The 18446-nt window shown below is 37.5% G+C and overlaps 1 protein-coding gene across 2 annotated transcripts in view; it reads left to right on the top strand.

Annotated features, from left to right (window-relative positions):
- ARHGEF17 (Rho guanine nucleotide exchange factor 17) overlaps positions 1-18446 on the top strand; it is a 146782-nt gene that overhangs the window by 105412 nt on the left and 22924 nt on the right. The window contains exons 3-9 of one of the 2 annotated variants that reach the window (XM_051987164.1): positions 1188-1370; positions 2353-2469; positions 5336-5428; positions 6878-7054; positions 9637-9684; positions 11596-11705; positions 12698-12783. In XM_051987164.1, coding sequence (XP_051843124.1) covers positions 1188-1370; positions 2353-2469; positions 5336-5428; positions 6878-7054; positions 9637-9684; positions 11596-11705; positions 12698-12783 — 814 coding nt within the window. Of the gene's footprint in view, positions 1-1187; positions 1371-2352; positions 2470-5335; positions 5429-6877; positions 7055-9636; positions 9688-11595; positions 11706-12697; positions 12784-18446 lie in introns of both variants that reach the window. The other variant, XM_051987163.1, reaches the window with a different exon arrangement.

The following is an 18446-nucleotide window of genomic DNA, read 5'->3' as shown; positions in this document are numbered from 1 at the left end:
AACTATAAAATGAGCTGGAGAGGAAATGGCAAACGATTCCAGTATCAAGAAAACCCCAAATGGAGTCACAAATGGAGTCAGATAAGACTGAAAAACAACTCAACAACAAACAAACTTATAGCCTCTGTACTTTATTTATAAAGAACTTTGAATATATTATCTCCTTTGATACTAGACTTTTTTAAGAAGCCATAGAGGGCAGCCTTAGAAAGAAGACAGCCCCAAGGAAAGGGGAACAAGAGCCTGAAAAAGCACCCTGTTGAGAGGGAAGCTTAAACAATTCCAATAAACTTGGGATGGAAAATGCCATTTGCAGCTAGAGAGAGAAATATAGAGACTGAATGTGAATCAAAGCATACTATTTTCACTTTGCTTGCTTTTTTTTCTTGTATTTTTTTCCTTTTTATCTGATTTTTCTTGCACAACATGACAAATATGGAAATATGTTTAAAAGACCTGTACATGTTTAACCTATATCAGCTTGCTGTCTTGGGGAGGGAGAAAGTAAAGTAGGGAGAAAAGAAATTTGAAATACAAAGTTTTACAAAAACAAATGTTGGAAACTATCTTTATGTACATTTGGAAAAATACATTACTATTGAGAGGGAAAAAAAGGAAAGGGAAGTTGAAACTTGAAGAAAACCCAGATTTGTAAGAAATGAGGGTGAAAAAGAACAGTGTAATCATAAGAATATCTTGTGCAAAGGTATGGTAATGGGAGCTCAAACATCTGTGAAGCACATTAAGTGGACCAGTCTGGTTAGACCATAGAATATATGAAGGAGGAGTAATGTATAAGAAGACTGGAAATATATTTTTAAAAGGTCAAATTGTGAAGAGCTTTAAATGTCAAACTGGATTTTATATTTGATCCTGAAGGTAATAGGAAGCCACTGAAGTTTATTGAATAGTAGAGTGACATGGGAAAACCTGTGCTTTAGGAAAATCATCCTGCAACTGCCTAGAGGATGAATTGGAGTGGGGAAAGACTTGTGGCTATAAATGCAGTCGGAAAACTGGCTAACTGCTGGTGTGTGCATGTATGTGCACACACGTGTCCTGGGGCATGTTTCTCTCTGTGTCTTTGTCTCACTGAATGGGACCTGAGAGGGTTGAGGCTCAGTAGTGAGGGGAGCTGCCTGCTCACCAGCCCCAGCCACCTCCCAACCCATCTTGGTCCCATGCAGGGTTACATGCAGCCACTCAAGCAGCCAGAGAATGCAGTTCTGTGTGACCCGTCCCTGGTGGATGAGATCTTCAACCAGATTCCAGAGCTGCTGGAGCACCATGAACAGTTTCTGGAGCAAGTGCAGAACCGTGTGCAAGAATGGCACACTCGGCAGAAAGTGGGCGACCTGCTTGTGCAGTCGGTGAGCACCGTCCACCCCACTCTCCCCTACTCCAGCCCTGCCCAAAAAACCCCACCCCACCCTGGACTCCAACTCTCTCCTGCCTTGCACACTCATGTCTACCCCATCTGGACACTGACCTCCAGGTCCAAACACTGACCCCCTCCAAAGTGGACACTGACTTCCAGCCACAGCCACTGCCCTTCTCTCTGAACACTGACCTCCAGACCCAGGGATTTCTGGCCTTGGACACTGACCTCCAGGCACAGACACTGACCTTCTCTCTGAACAATGACCTCCAGGCCCAGGGATTTCTGGCCTTGGACACTGACCTTCAGGCACAGACACTGACTGTCAGCCACAGACACCCTTTTGCCCAGTCAGGGACATAAATCCAGACTGTCACATTGCTTCCTGCTCCATCTTCACAGGATACAACCAAGACACTTTCCTATCCCAGATGCTGATACTGCCCAGATACTAATACCCCAACCTAGATAGATCCTGAAGGTAATAGGAAGATCTGTAGGTCCAGAGGTCACACTGTCCCTAACCTGGAAACCGATCCAAATATTGCTCCTCTACTCTAAATACTGAGACCATCCCAAAGCCAGACACTGATATTGCCATGACTGACTGCTCCTGCCCCCACCCTATCTAAGGGTTAGATTCAATATAGAGCTGACCCCAAGGCAGCTGAGACTTGGAGTGGGAAGGCTGAAAGAACTCCGGACACAAAACTGGAAGCTCTGCTCTGATCCTTGCTAGATGTGTGACTTGGACCAATTGTTTGATCTTCTATAAAATAAAAGGATTAGATTAGAAGGTCTCTAAGGTCCTTTCAGGTCTAAATTCTATGGTCCAAAGATGATTATTATGTAATATGGGCCTTAGAGTTAGTGTGGGTCTTAGAGCAGTCAGGGAGAACTGGATAGATCAAGATCCCTAAGACAACCCTTCCTCACATCCACCCACCCACCCACCCACCTCTTCTCCATTTCAGTTCTCCAAAGACATCCTGGTGAACATCTACTCAGCCTACATTGATAACTTCCTCAATGCCAAAGATGCTGTGAGAATTGCCAAGGAAGCTCGGCCTGCCTTTCTCAAATTCTTGGAGGTACAGGGCCCAGGTTGCATAGGGAGATGGGGCTCCCACAGGAATGGCTCTCAGCCTGGGGAGAAGGAGGCAGGAGGGAACCCCCATGAAGAGAATGTTGGGATGAGGAGCTAGACTTTGGGGACACAATTCATCCTCTCTACCCACCCCCAATGAGGTTATTTTGGTTGCTTTAAGGGACCCCCATTCTAATAGACCATGAGTTCCATGAAGGCAGGGATATAGTCTTATATAGCAATGTGCACGCAGTGGACTTTAGGCAGTGTTTGTTGAATCGATTTAGAATTAACTTAAATTGAATTAAGTTGAATTCCATGTAAAAAAAAAAAAGGACTATTTTTGTGAACTTTGAAGGCTCACAACATGGAGGGGATTTTACCCTGAGCTTCAGGCCTTTACTGAACTTTGTCAACTTTCAAGGTTCCAATTCCTTTCTAAGACAGTTTCTAAACTATAAACTGATTTTAAAAAATATTTCAATAATTAACACTATTAATCATTAACATTTTAATAATTAACAATATAATTGGTTTCTTTTGCCATCCTAGGAATTTTATTTTTATGCACTTAAATACATTATTCTGAGAAAAGGTCCCCAGGCTTCACAAAAAGTTATAAACTCCTGTTATATGGAGGAAATCCTGAGGACCTTTGTCTTCAGGTCAAGGACTGTCACATTTTAGTCCCTTCCAAACTTCCCTGACCCCTATCTGAAGTCTCTGCTTCCTGGACCTACCCTGGTTCTGAATTTGTTTGGCTTCCTGGGCTCAGGGACTGGTGTCCACTGTTCCCATCCCTAATCACCTTCCTGCTCCTGCTATCATTGTGGGCACTGGTATCTGGTATTCACATCACTGGTTTTTTTCTGTTCCCAACTTTTGCCACTACTTACTCCAATCCCCAAGAGTGCTTTCTATTAATGATAACACTCACAGAATGGCATTAGATGTGCAGTTGTAAAGAAAAATCAAGACTAGACACTTATAGGTTCTTGTGATTCAAAAACAAAATGGCATCTATTTTCCCGAGACACCATTTCCCACTCTCACATACCCACCCTTATTTGGGAGTTATCCACCTTTGTGCACTAGTCCAAGCTCATTGGCCCACTCTACAATCCCAAGTTCCCTTTCAGCCAATCAGAAAAATTCTGAGGACCTGGGCTGGCTGGAGGGCGTTTTCCTAAATTCCTATATAAATTTACTGTCTCTTCCCCAGTTAAAAAAAAGAATTCGAGCTTCTGGAAAAGCTGGAATCTTAGTGGACTTTGTATCACTTGAAATGGTCATTTCCTGTGTTTTGCAGCAAGAGAAAGTCTATGTACATGATAGAGCCCTTATGGTGTATCAGGCCTTCAATTTAATTCACTTCAATTCAGCAAACACTGATTAAGCCCCTACTATGTACAAAGGAATATAAAGACAAAAAAAAAATCAGTCCCTGTCCTCAAGGAATTTATACTCTACTGGGGAGAAATAAGATGAACACAGTTATATACAAAATACATAGAAAATGAATAAAGCAAAACAGTTCAACCAAATGAAAAGAACCTCCCGCCCCCTCCTCACCCTTCCCCCTCCTCTCTCCCTCTTCCCACTTCCAATTTCCTACTCTTCCTTTCCTTGTCTCACTTCTTTCTCTCTTCTCCCATTTCTCTTCTCCTTTCATCCCTCCCTCCCTCCCCCTCTCTCCTAAACCTTTGTTCCCTCCCCTCTCCCACCGGCCCCAAGCAGCATCTCTATTGTCATTCTCTCTTTCTGTTTCTGTCTGTCTCTCTGTGTGTGTTTCTCTCTATGTGTCTGTCTCTGTTTCTTTCTCTCTTTCTCCATCCTCTCCCTCTTTTCTTTCTCTGTCTCTCTCTTTCTCTCTCTGTTTCTCTCTTCTCTGTCTTTGTCTCTTTCTGTCTCTGTCTCTTTCCCTCTCTTTCTCTCTCTTCCTCTCCTCTCTCTCCCCCACTCTCCTTTCTCCCCTCCCTTCTCTTTCTCTGTCTCTATCTCTTTGTCTCTGTGTGTGTGTGTGTCTTCCTTGGTCTTTGTCTCTCTGTCTCATTTTTTCTCTGTGTCTTTGTCTCTGTCTCTGTCTCTCTGTCTTGTTCTCTCTCTGTCTCTGTCTCTCTGTGTCTATCTCTCTGTCTCTGTGTCTGTCTCCTCTTTCCTCTCTCCCCTCCCCCTTTCCTCTCCTCTCTCTTCTCTTCTCTTCTCTTCTCTTCTCTTCTCTTCTCTTCTCTTCTCTTCTCTTCTCTTCTCTTTCTCTCTCTCTCTCTCTCTCTCTCTCTCTCTCTCTCTCTCTCTCTCTCTCTCTCCCTCTTTTCTCTCTCTCTGTATATACATACAATGATTGATTCATTTTGAAAAACAACCCCTTACTGGATGAGAAGAGGCTGCCAAGAACAGAAACTGTGAAGATAGATCTTGTCTTTTCTTTTCTGTTTCTGTTGATCTTTCTCTATCTCTTTGATTCTTATATACTCTCACACAAGCTCTCTCTCTCTCTCTCTCTCTCTCTTTCTTACTATCTCTGTCTCACTGACTCTGTCTCTCTCACTGTCTCTGTATCTCTGTCTTTCTCTCTGTCTTTGTCTCCCTGTCTCGATCTTTCTGTCTCTCTCACTGTCTCTCTCTCTCTGTGTCTTTGTCTTTCTGTCTCTAGCTATCTTTCTCTCCTTTATTCCTTCTCTCTTTCCATCTCTGGGCAATCCTGTCTTTGTCCTCATCTCTGGGTTTCTCTCCTTCCTTATATAAGTCTCTCTTCAGGGTCTCTGCCTCTCTCAGGACTGAGCCTGGGATTGGACAGGGGATGCTCTGCTTGCTTGAGGATAAAAGCTCTCAGGCCCTTCCATCCCACCTCACATATACATATGTTGCAGCAAAGCATGCGGGAAAACAAGGAGAAGCAGGCCCTATCTGACCTCATGATCAAGCCGGTACAGAGGATCCCCCGTTATGAGCTGCTTGTGAAGGTGAGTTGGGGAATGGAAGTCTGGGAAGGGTGAGTGGGAAGGGGGAAGGACACCTGAGGAGAAACCCAGCCTTGCTGCCATGATCTGTTAGGGGCTTCAGTGTGCTCTGTGCCTACCAGAAAAGGGGGTAGTGAAGAGGACTATTCTCCAAATTCCCAATTCCCTGCTTTAGGGCCACTAAATTGAAACCTAGGTCTGAACCTTAGAAGGAACTTAAAGACCAACTCCCACATGAAGAAACTGGGACCCCAAAAGGGAGAAGAGCTTGCCAGGGGTCACTAGCAAAATAAGATTCCTAAATTATTTATTTCATCTACAAAGAACCCAAGTTTTCTGACTATAATCCTCTGTGCTTATTACTTCATTTGTCCTTCCTTCAATGGGACCCTCATGAGAAGCTGGTTTCCCTGAGGGAGTTTACAAGAAGGAGTTATTTCTGAACTGTGCTCATAGGACTATAGACCATTGGAAAGAACTCAAGAAGTGAAGAGGAAATGTACTTTCTTCATTTTCTTGGAAAGATGGAGGAACAGGGGTGTGGAATGTTGCAGATGCTATCAGACACAGTCACTGTAACCATGGGTTTTGCTTGATTATTTTTCTGTGTTACAAGGAAAGACATTCTATGGAGGGCTGGGTATATCTGGAATTGACATTGATATAAGGACCAAAGTCCACAATAAGACTTTATTTAAAAAAAAAAAAAGGAAAGAAAATGAAAGCACATAGAAAAAAATCTATTCATAGTTCCCACATTTACTAGACTACCCTGACCATCCAGACCAGTGTCTTTCCAACAGAATTCTATCTGGGATCCCAGAAGGAAGCTTGAACTTCATTTGCATCAGGAAGCTAGGGTCAGACTTTTGTAATAATTCACATATCTGTAAGCCATGAAGTTTTATAACTCTATGAGGTAACTAATACAGATATTAATTATTCCATTTTCCAGAGAAGGAAACTGAAGTTCAGAGATGGGAAGGATTTTACCAGGGCTACCTCATCCCTAAATAGGTGATAGAGTCAGGACCAAATCCCAGATTTGTCCCAGGGACCGGGGCTCTTTCTATCACCCTATATCATCTCTTGTCTTAGTGAATACTAACCATTTGAGGCACCATCTGCCCCAGTTCCAGCAAGTATTGAGCATGTGTGCCCATAAGAGAATTACAGGATCGTAAAATTTAGAGCTGGGAAGGACTTTTAAGACAATCTAGTCCAATGCATCCATTTTGCGGATGAGAAGACCGAGAGATAAGTGTCTTGCTTCATGGCACATGGGCATAAACAGCAGAGGTGGAAGAGTCCTTGTCTCCAGGCCTGATCTGGGCTGGGAAAAGTTCTTCCTGGTGTCACCCATAGTCCCTCTCATGCCCTGGTAAGTCTGAACATGGGAAGGGGGCTTCTCTCCCAAGCTGAAGCTTCTCATGTCTCCTGTTCCCCTAAAAGGACCTCCTGAAACACACCCCCGAGGACCACCCTGACCGGCCGTTCCTGATCGACGCCCATCGGAACATCAAGCAAGTGGCTGAGAAAATTAACAAGGGCATGAAGAATGCAGAAGAGGTGGAGAGACATGCCCGAGTGCTGCTGGAGATCGAGGCCCACATCGAGGGCATGGAAGATGTATGGGGGACCTGGGGGATGGGAGGAGGAGGGGAGGAAGGCGGGCCCTGACAGAACTCCAGAGAGGGCACGAGGAACTCTGGGGTAGGGGGTGGGCAGGCCCGGGGAACCTTTGGGATGGACCTTGGGGGGAATGGGGGAAGCAGAAAGAAAGAAAAGCCAGATGAAAACTCTCACTCCAGGAAGTTCCCTCAACCTTTTATTGATTCCCAAACCATTTACTCAGTACATATCCTGGATTCAGTAATAGAAAAATCACAAATTAAATAAAACACAATCCCTGCTCTCCAGACTCTTTTAATACACTAAAGGAGATAGAATATATCAATAGGTTATAATATGTGACATAATATATATAATAACATAATATAGTATATCATAAATTATTAAATCAGCTAGCTTATTTTACATAATCCAGGTTATACTATGATATGACTTTTCAATACCATGTGCAATTGGTGCACTTGTGCAATTCTTGAATGAATGAATAAATAAATAACAAAGTATTTATTAAGTGTTTACTTTGTATAAAGCATTGTACTAAGCTCTGGGATTACAGCTAGATCTTGATTAGTGAGAATAATGAATCTTGGAATATGTTCATATATATTTGAATTTATACTATTCAAAGTTATAATTATCTAAAATTGGTCTCATGCTATTGGAAATATGTAGTATATATCTGAATAATCAGAACACGGATTAACTATTCACACAAATCAGTACTCAGTTTAGCAGCCCTGTTTCCATTCCTGTGGGGATGACAACATATATAGGAAGTTTCAGCTCTAAAGGACCCTTGGTCCTTTCCATATCAATAGGGTATATTCCAAAACAATAGTATATATTGGCAAAACAGATGATGATGCTTCCTAAAAGCCATTTCCACTAATAAAACTATAGCCATTTTTGATATAGTCCTGTTTGACAACACTAAGGATCTGGGTGACCAGAATTTTCCTGGGTCACCTGCACTGATGGTTGACACTCATCTCCACAAATGCTGTCCCTCTCTACTATTCTCTCCCTCCATCTCCTCTTTCTCTCTCTCTCTCTCTCTCTCTCTCTCTCTCTCTCTCTCTCTCTCTCTCTCTCTCTCTTTCTCTCTTTCTCTCTCTCTCTCTTTCTCTCTTTCTCTTTCTTTCTCTCTCTCTCTCTCTTTCTCTCTCTCTCTCTCTCTCTCTCTCTCTCTCTCTCTCTCTCTCTCTCTCTCTCTCTCTCTTTCTCTCTCCCCGCCCCCCTTCCTCTCACTCTCTCTCTCTTCTCTTTCTGTCTCTGTCTCCATATCTCTTCTTTAAAATTACTTGGTAGTATTTCATTTTTCCAATTACATATAAAGATAATTTTCAACATTCATTTTTGTAAGCTTTTGAGTTCCATATTTTTTCTCCCTCCATCTCTTACCTCCCCTCTCCCCAAGATAGCAAGCCATCTGATATGTTATACTTTGGACTGTTCCCTAAAACAGGAGTGGGGAACATCCAGTCCACAGGCCATATCTGTGAAATCATTTGCTAAGGCTATCTCAGGTGATGATGGGCTAGGTACAATAACTTCCTATTGTTTGAGGTCTACGTTAGTAATTTTATATGGCCCATGAATGATGTCATAAATATCCAAATGGCTCTTGGCAGAAAAAAGATTCCCCACCCCTGCTCTAAAAGAGTCGGACACAACTAAAATGACTGAATAACAACAACATTAAAATTCCTTCTTGCAAATTTGCATTGGAAGCTCTTGGCAGCCATTCTTTTACCTACCACATTTTTATCCACTGTCCTCTACAGCTCATGATGCAGCAACAACAACAAAAATTACACAGGCTAGGTAAAATAATATAATATTTAAAAATTCAATTAATGATCATTCATCAACTAGCTGCCACATATGTCTATAGCCCAGCATGTAGTAACACAGAATAAATCCTTGTGGATTGGAAAGCCCACATTAGGACTGAAAGAGATGGACATTTTAGCAAAGAAACAGTCCCTGCTCTTTTAGGGCCTACTACCTAATAGGGGCAAAGACACAAACTCAGAAAACTGGAATCATAGAAGAAAAATGCAGCATTCCCCTACAATTCACTCATCCAGCAGGGAGATCAGGAAAGTCTTCCTGGAGGAAGAAGCATTTAACTTGAGTTTTAAAGGATGAGTAAGAGAAAGAGATGGAGGGAATTCTAGGCAGTCTTCTAGTTTTCTTAGAGATAGTAAAATGAGATAAGCCCAGAAAAATAGAGGCTGCATAGGGTGTAGAAAGCCTCAAATCCCAAGAACAAAAACCTGAACTTTATTCTAGAGGCAGTGGGTAGCCACGGACAGATTTTGAGCAGAGGAGAGTAAGCAGACTTGTGCAGAAAGAATGAAGGAAACCCCTAACAATCACACTTCTTCACAGGATGGGATATGGAGGATAGGATCATGGGGCCATCTAGAAATCCTAGGGTCAAGGAACCCAGGGCTTCTGTCCTGCTCTAGAAGCAAAAAAATGGGAAGAAGTTCACACTTGTCTCCTCAAAGTCACTTAAGACTGGCTGACTCTGGCACTAGATACCTCTGACCCCTATCTCTTTTTACCTACAGCTCCAGGCCCCACTGAGGAGGTTCCTGAGGCAGGAGATGGTTGTGGAGGTGGTAAGATCCAGCTTAACTTCCCTCCCTCAAGCTTTCCCATTTTCCATTCATTCCCACCAAAGAGAGAAGAATTAGCCCCTATCACACCCAGACCCTCATCCCCAGCTTCTCCTCCTTTATGAATGGGAAGCAGAACCTTTTTATCTGCACACATGCTGTTAGTCCTGGACTCCAGCATCTCCCTCTGTCTTTCTTAATCTCCTTCCTGCCCATTCTTATAACTTGGGTTCCACCATAAGAAGTGGATTCTTTTGAAGGCTTTGGAGTTTTTAAAAGTCCTCATTAAAATATGAATATCCTTGGAAATGGGGACACTGTCATCTATTAATTCAATTCAACAAACTTTTTAAAAGTATCTTCTGTAGGCCAGTTCTTATGTTCAACACTTGGAGAGATATAAAGATGAGAGAATTAAACAGTCTCCTGTTTGAGCACATTAACAATTATTCATTAAATGGCCACTGTGTGTCCAACCCATTGCTGGAAGAGGTAAAGATGCTTTGGTCTTTGGAGGGCATATACTCTGGCAAATGCCAAAGGCCTGAGTCTGTGTCTTTGCATAGTTTCTCCCTCACTTTGAGTCTGAGCTTTTCCTCTCAGTAAAAATGGAAGATTGAAGGTTTCTTCCAAGAGTGACATCCTTACAGTAAGGCAGTATAGGAAAAGTAGGGCTATTCAGGCTGGAGGAAAGAGAAAAAAAGAACCAAAGAAGGGTGAGTGTGGATAAAATAACTGATTTATAATAAGGAAGAGATGTAGCTTAGCGAACCTGGAGTCAAGAAGAATGGAATTCAAATTCTGCTTCATAGATTTTAGCTGTATGATCTTGGACCTCAGTTTCCTTCTCTATAAAAAAGAGATAATAATAATATCTCCCAAGGTTGTTGTAAGGATCAAATGAGATATTTGAAAAAGAGCACTTTGTAAACCTTAAAGGAATTTGTAAATGTGAGTTATTATTATTATTAATAATTCCATTAGTATGGAGCGCTAATGTTTGCAAGATGTTCTACAAATATGATTTCATTTGATTCTCACAACAATCCTAAGAGATAAGGTAAGTGCTATTAATTTTACAGATGAGGAAATGAGTCAGTTCTAAATGAGTTCACTAGAGTTACAGACTCATTAAGTTTCTAAAGCCATATTTGAACTCAGATCTTCCCAATCCAAAACCCAGGACTCTTCCATCTAACTGCCTCTAGTTAATTCTTAATATCTGAAAGACTCTCGTGGGAAAAGACAAAGGTGTGACCCCAAAGGGAAGAATTAGGCACCTTGGGGAGAAGTCAGATCAGGGCAAATCATAGCTCTGAGTCCTAAAACTTTCTAATAGTTAGGAATGTCCATAATGTTCAGAGAGGGAGGGCACTCCATGTCATGATTCAGGTGGGGACTGGAGGAGGGCCAGCAATGATGATACCTGATCTTCAATTAGGGAAAGGTATGACCAAGTACCTCAGATGGGTACCTTATTTTGTAGTGTGAAGCCCCTCTCATAAACTTTATACACTCACATACTTTTAGGGCTAAAAGAGCCCCTAAAAACAAACCAGTCCAACCTCTCCATTTTTACAGCCGAGCAGTGGGGGAGAGGGGACCCAGATGATGTCCAAAGTCACCTACAGCCCAAAGCCAGGGCTCTCCCATTCCAGTATTCTTTGCTGAACCTAATGCCGCTTCTTTGTCACTCCTAACTAGTGAGGGAGGCAGGGGTTATCATAAGGGAGGGTGCTGAAACTCAGAGGGGAAATGGGCTTGTTTGAGGCTATAGCACAAGATGGTGACTCAGCTCGGGGAAGATTCCCAATCTTCTCTCTCTAGGCTTAGGGTCCTTCCCACTGCACTGTCTCTCATGACTCCTCTCCCTTAGGAGCCAAGCCTGAACTCTGTCTCCCTCTTCTGCAGAAGGCTGTTGGTGGCAAGAAGGACAGATCTCTCTTCCTCTTCAGTGACCTCCTGGTCTGTACCACCCTGAAGCGGAAATCCGGCTCCCTGCGGAGAAGTTCCATGAGTCTGTGAGTAATGGAGGAGACTTGGGGCAGGGACAGGGGCAGGGGCAGGGGCAAGGCTCCACCAGCCCACACCAGAGCTCTCAGGCCAAGGCCACCACCCCTCACCCCCACCCCATCTGTCCTGTTTTTTCTGCCTTCTTCCTGTGTGATCTGGGATTCTGGGAATTATTCATTCATTTTTCAACTCATTACCCCTATTTTCAAGGATACCTTAATCCAAGAATTCTTCACTATTGAAGTGCATAGACCAAGGGATAAAGAGATAGATAGATTTCAGGGAGTCCATGAACTTAAATTTTAAAAAAATATATCTTTATTCTCCACTCTGATTAAAGTTTCTCATTTCCTTAAATTATCTTAAAATATGATTCTAAGAGGGATCCAAACAGACCCAAACAGAACCTCTGCTCAGAGGGAAGGACAAAAACTTTTGAACTATATATATATATTGAACTATAATATGAGAAAGAAACAAGAAGATTTTAGGTCAAGAACTGAGAGTAAAGGGGAAAGGGAGAGACCACTTTCATTGCAGTACCCAGGGAAGGCTTCATGGAAGAGATACCATTGAAAGAAGAAGAGCTTTAATCTTAAGCTAAATATGTGAAGGGAAGCCCATTCCTGCACCCCGGGATTTCAGACTGTCTTCTAGTTTCTGTTGGCCTAATTCTCGGGACCTTCCCAGTTTCCCTGTCTCTCCTGGGGGAATAATGAAGAGTAATCTGGCCTAAGAGTCCACACATCAGTTTTCTAGTCCCAATTCTTCCATAAACCCTCTGTGTTACTTAGGAAATGTCCCAATTTCTTTCTGGGTCTCATTTTTCCTATCTGTAAATGAAAGTATGAAGACATCATTCTAAAAGTCCCTTCTAGCTCTAACATCTATTTTCCAACACCCTTTCCAGCTCTGACTTTCTTTGAGTCAGATCTGAGCTGATGCTGGGTACTCTGTCCTTCTGGCCCCATCACTCATTCAGACCTTCTTCTCTCTGTAGCTATACGGCCGCCAGCGTCATTGACATAGCCAGCAAGTACAAGCTATTGTGGAAACTGCCCCTGGAGGATGCAGACATCATCAAAGGTATAGTGAGAGTCCGGAGATACTCTGGTCAGAGGGGGAGGCACGGCTCAGACCCTTCGGGCCCCACAGTAACCCCACAGAGTAGTTCATTCAATAAATGCATGTATAGTGAATCTACTGGGGAGAAAAGCTATGTGCAAAAGCTAGGGTAGCCATTGGTATTGTTCCACAGAGCTGTGTAGTGATCCTTCTATCCAGAAAACTTTCCTACACTATTGAGAACATTTGTACTAGATACCCTCCAGGTCAAGACTCTGGGAGTCTGTGTTTCTAAAAGTCTCCAATCTGAATTCTTTTTCCCTAAGATCCTACATTCTAGGTGCTGGACTGAATAAAGTTCTGGGCATGGAGTCAAGAAGACCTGAATCCAGATATGACTTCTTACTTACCAGCTGGGTGAAATTCACTTCATCTCTCTGTGCTTCAGTTTCCTCATCTAGGCTTGATTTATTGTATTGTTGATTATCTCCACTTAAGAGAGTAATGGGGAAAGTGTTAAGAATGCAGATTAAATTTAAAAATATGTCTTGCACAATTACATCCTTCCCCACCCCCACCCCCAGTCTATTATTGAACATTTACCAGCACAGTGCTGCTAAAGATCTGTTAGTTATATATTGCTAAGACTCAGCATTCCAAGTTTCTAAATTATTTGCACGAAAAGATGCAAATTGTATAAGATTCTAAATTGTATCACTTCCAAAAGAGTTCCAACATATCAACAAATTGAAGTTAAGACTTCTCTGATGCTTCATTATAACATTCTAAATTGCTTAATTCTAAAAGTCTACATTCTGAATTTAGTACAAGTTTTACATTTCAGTATTCTAAATTATATAATTCAAAGTTTCTAAATTCAAGGATTCCAAATGGCATTCTTCTAAGATTTTGAATTCTAAGAGTCTAATCTGAATATTTTAATTCTGTGTTCCAGTATTTTAAATTGGATATTTCTAAGATTCTAAATTATATAAATCTCAGACTCTACATTCTATCATTCTAAATTGTATACTTCGAGAATTCTAAATTTTGTATTTCTAAGATTCTACATTCTAAAAAGCGAAATTTTATACTTTTAAAAATTTACATAAGTTACAGATTTCTAACATTGTACATTCAAATATTCTCTATTAAGTTTTCTAAATTTACATTTCTCAGATTTACTTTTTAAGATTCTAATTTGAATTCTGTGATCCTATTTTCTGATATTCTAAATTGAATACTTCTAAGATTCTATATTTTAATATTTCAATTTGTTTACTTGTAACATGCATTCTAATAGTACAAATTCTAAGATTCCAAATTATATATTTCTAATATTTTGCATCTTAAAATTCTAAATTGAATAGAAAGATTTTGTATCCTAGGATTCTAATTTTCTATATTTTGAGATAGTAAGCAGTATTTTTCTCACACTCTACTTTGTAATATTCTAAATTTTGAGATACTTCATTTTGAGATACTAAATTGAATATTTCTCAGATTCTATCTAAATTGTATATACTTCTTATATTCTACACTGTATTATTCTAAATTATCTACTTCTTAGATTATGTATCCTAAAATTTTAAATTAATTCTAATCAAATTTTAATATCACTAAGATTCTGCATTCTAAGTTTTTAATTGAATACTTCTTAGATTCTACATACTAAGAGTGATATTCTACTCTTGAATACTTCTTAGATTCTACATACTAAGAATGATATTATAGAATATCACTCTTAGTATGTAGAATCTAAGAAGTATTCAAGATCCATCATTCTATAATTTAAAATTACTTCTAAGATTCTGTGTTCTATAAATCTAAATGGAATCCTCAGACTTTGAATTGAATGCTTTAAAGTTTCTACATTATAAGAAGCTAAATTATATAATTCTAAGATTCTTAATTGTATGCTTCTATATTTTTCCATTCTAAGAATCAGGGGTTGGAAAACTACTGGCAGCCTATTTTTGTACAGCCAGCAAGGCAAGCTGACAATGGTTTTTAATCTTTGAATAAAGTTTTATTGTATTTTAAAATGTAAAAAAAAAAATATCCTTAACTTGCTGGCAGTACAAAAACAGGCAGCAGGCCAGAATTCAACCAATCCTACTCTAAATTGTTTACTTCTAAGATTTTAAATTATCAGGTTTAAAACTGAATATTTCTAAAATTCTACATTCTATAAATTACATATTTGTTACATTCTAAGATAAGCTATATTCCGCTGAGATTTTGCCTTCTAAGATTCTAAATTGAATAGTTCTATGATGATAAATTGTCTGTTCTAATATTCTATATTACAGGATTCAGCATTCTAAGATTTTATATTAAATCCCTCTAAGATTCTAAATTGTATTCTAAATTTTACATTCTAATATTCAAAATGTCATACTTTAGAGACTATGCATTCTATATTCTAAATTGAATATTTCTAAGATTATGTTATATAATATTCTAAGATTATATGTTATAATAAATTCTAAGATTCTAATGCATCTAAATTTTTTGGATTCTAAAATCCTAAATTTTTTATTTCTAAGATTTTGCAGTCTAAGATACAAAATTGAATACATCTATGATACCAAATTTTATGATCCTAAAATTCTACTTTCTATGAATCTAAATCATATAGTTTAATGATTTGAACTATCATTTAGTTTAAAGGATTTGCCTTCTAAGATTGTAAATTGTATACTTCTAAATTACTGCATTCTAAGATTCCAAAGATTCCAAGATTTTAAATTTAGTACTTCTGCACTGTAAGATTTTGAATTGAATATTTCTAGTATTCTCAATTTATATTTCTAAGATGCTTCTAAGAATCTGCATTCTAAGATTCTAAATTGTTTACACTTAAGATTCTATGTATTACGATACTAAATTCAATCCTTCCAAGATTTATAATTAAACCTTTCTAAGCTTCTACATTCTACAACTCAAAATTTTGAATTCTAAACTATTTGCTTCTAAAAATCTTCACTCTACAAGTCTAAATTGAATATATCTTTGAAATCTATTATTCTTAAAATTATATTTAGAATAGATTTCTAAGACTCATAATTGAGTGCTTCTAAGATTTTAAATGTAATACTTCTAAGATTTTGCCTCCTAAGATTCTAAATGTATTCTTCTTACATTCATTCTTACATTTTAAGCTTCTAAATTGTTTATTTATAACAGCCTCCAAGTTGGCAATTTAAATTATGTACTCTAAGATTATGCATTTTTCTAATGTTTTTACTTCCACCATCCTGTATTCTATGAATCTTAATTGAATACTTCTAAGATTCTACATTCTCAGATTCTAAATTACTTATATATATATATGTATGTATATATATATATGTATGTATATATATATATATCTAAAACTACATTTTAAGATTTTAAATAATCTTTTTCTGAATTTTAATTGAACTTTTGAAGATTCTAAATTGTTTACTTCTAAGTTTTTGCAATCTAGAATTCTTAAATGAATACTTCTATTAATCTGAATTTCTAAGATTTCGTATTTTAGTATTCTGCATTTTATGATTCTTAACTGAATACATCTAAGAACTTGCATTCTATAATTCTAAATTTTAAAACTATCTCCTGAACTTCTTTAGTCTCTAAGTCTAAATCTATTGTTTCTAAGTTTCTGCATCCTAGTGTTCTAAATGAAATGCTTCTTACATTTTAAATTTAATTTTTTTAAGAAGCTGAATTCGAAGATTCTAAATTGAGTCCTTCCAAGAATCATAATGGAATCCTTCCAAGTATTTACATTCTAAGGTGGTGATTTCTGTATTCTTAAGAGTCTGGTTTTTTATCTCTAAAATGTTTTATTTGGTTTGAATTGAATAATCCTAAAATTCTGCATTCTGATATCCTCAATCAGATAGGCCAAGATACTAAATTGTATAATTCTAAGCATCTATATGCTAAGCTTATAAATAATATACTCTAAGATTCCACATTTTAAGTCACTAAATTTTATACTTAACAGAATTAACATTGAAAGAATATAAATTGAAACTTCTAAGATTCTAGATTATGTACTACCAAGATTTCACATTTTAATATTCTAAGTTTTATACTTCTAAGATTCTGAATTCTGGGATTCTAAATTGTGTCCTGAAGTGTTTTTTTTTTAATTTGAGATTCTAAACTGAATACTCAGATTTTACTTTCTAAGATTAAAAATAGTTTGCTTTAAAGTTTCTACTTTTCAGATTTTAATTTTATATTCCTGTGGTTTTGCATTCTAAAAATCTTAGTGATCATTCTAAGATTCTAAATTATTGAGTTCTAAGATCCTGTTCTAATATTATAAATTGAATACTTTTAAGATACATAATTGAATTGTTCTAAGATTTTACATTTTGATATGCAAATTTCTGTATCCTGTGATTATTTACCTCCAAGTTGTTTCTTCTGTGATTCTAAATATAATACTTCTAAGATCCTTCATTCTAAGATTTTTAAATTGCATTCTTCAAAGAGTTTAAATGTTTAAGTTTCCATTTGTATATTTTAAGATCCTACCTTTTAAAAACTATTAATTTTGTACTTCAATGAAATCTTAACTATATACTCTTAATATTCTGCATTCTGTGATTCTTAATTGAATATTTCTAAGATTCTGCATGTAGTGTTTGAAAGTAGTATATAGATAAAATTATGCATCCTAAGATTCTAGATTGAATATTTATACTATTTATATTCTATAATTCTAAATCAAATACTCAAAGATTCTATATCTCAAGATCCTAAATTTTATACTTCTATGATTCTACAGTCTAAAAAAACTAATAGTGTATTTTGAATTGAATTGAATACTTCTAAGATTCTAAATGCTAAAATTTCAAATTAAATGTCTAATTTTTTTTTTTTTTTTGCATTATGAGACTAAACTTTTCACTTCTAATATCTATGGTCGAAGATCTAAATGAATACTTCCATGAATTTAAATTGCATAATTCTAAGATTCTTAATTTAGTACTTCTAAAATTCTTCATTTTATGATTCTAAATTGCACAAATCCATGATTCTTTATTCTACTAGTCTAAATTGCATAGTTTTAAATTTTTAAATGGTATACTCTCAGATATTACCTTTCAATATTCTAAATTGAATATTTCTGAGATTCTTTACTCTTGGATTCTAAATTCTAAATTCAGTACATATTCAATACAAATTTATTCTAAGATTCCAGATTGAATTCTTCTAAAATTCATAATTATATCCTCAGATTCTACATTCTAAAACTCAGAATTTTACATTCTTGTTTTCTAAATTGTTTACTTCTAAGATAATCCATTCTTTGAATGTTAAGTTATAACTTCTAAGAATATAAATTATTTACTTCATAGACTCTAAATTCTAAGTTGTATATTTCTTATAATCTACATACTAGGATTATAAATTTTATACTCTAAACTTTTATATTCAAAGATTTTGCATTCTAAGAATCTTAATTGTATACTTTTAAGATTCTGCATCCTATGGTTCTTACTTGAATATTTCTAAAATTTTATATTCCATTATTTTAAAGTACAACTAAGATTCTGCATTCTGAGATCCTAAAAATTTGTATACTTCCTAGTCTACATTCTAATGTTCTAAATTAAATACTTCTAAATATTTAATGCAAAAACTCTAAATTGTATACTCTAAAATTCTATATTTGAAGA

Source organism: Antechinus flavipes, chromosome 3, assembly GCF_016432865.1.
Source record: "Antechinus flavipes isolate AdamAnt ecotype Samford, QLD, Australia chromosome 3, AdamAnt_v2, whole genome shotgun sequence".
In the NCBI taxonomy this organism is placed as follows: domain Eukaryota; kingdom Metazoa; phylum Chordata; class Mammalia; order Dasyuromorphia; family Dasyuridae; genus Antechinus; species Antechinus flavipes.
The sequence above is the reverse complement of the archived record's forward strand: the minus strand, read 5'-3'. Positions and strand labels throughout refer to the sequence as shown.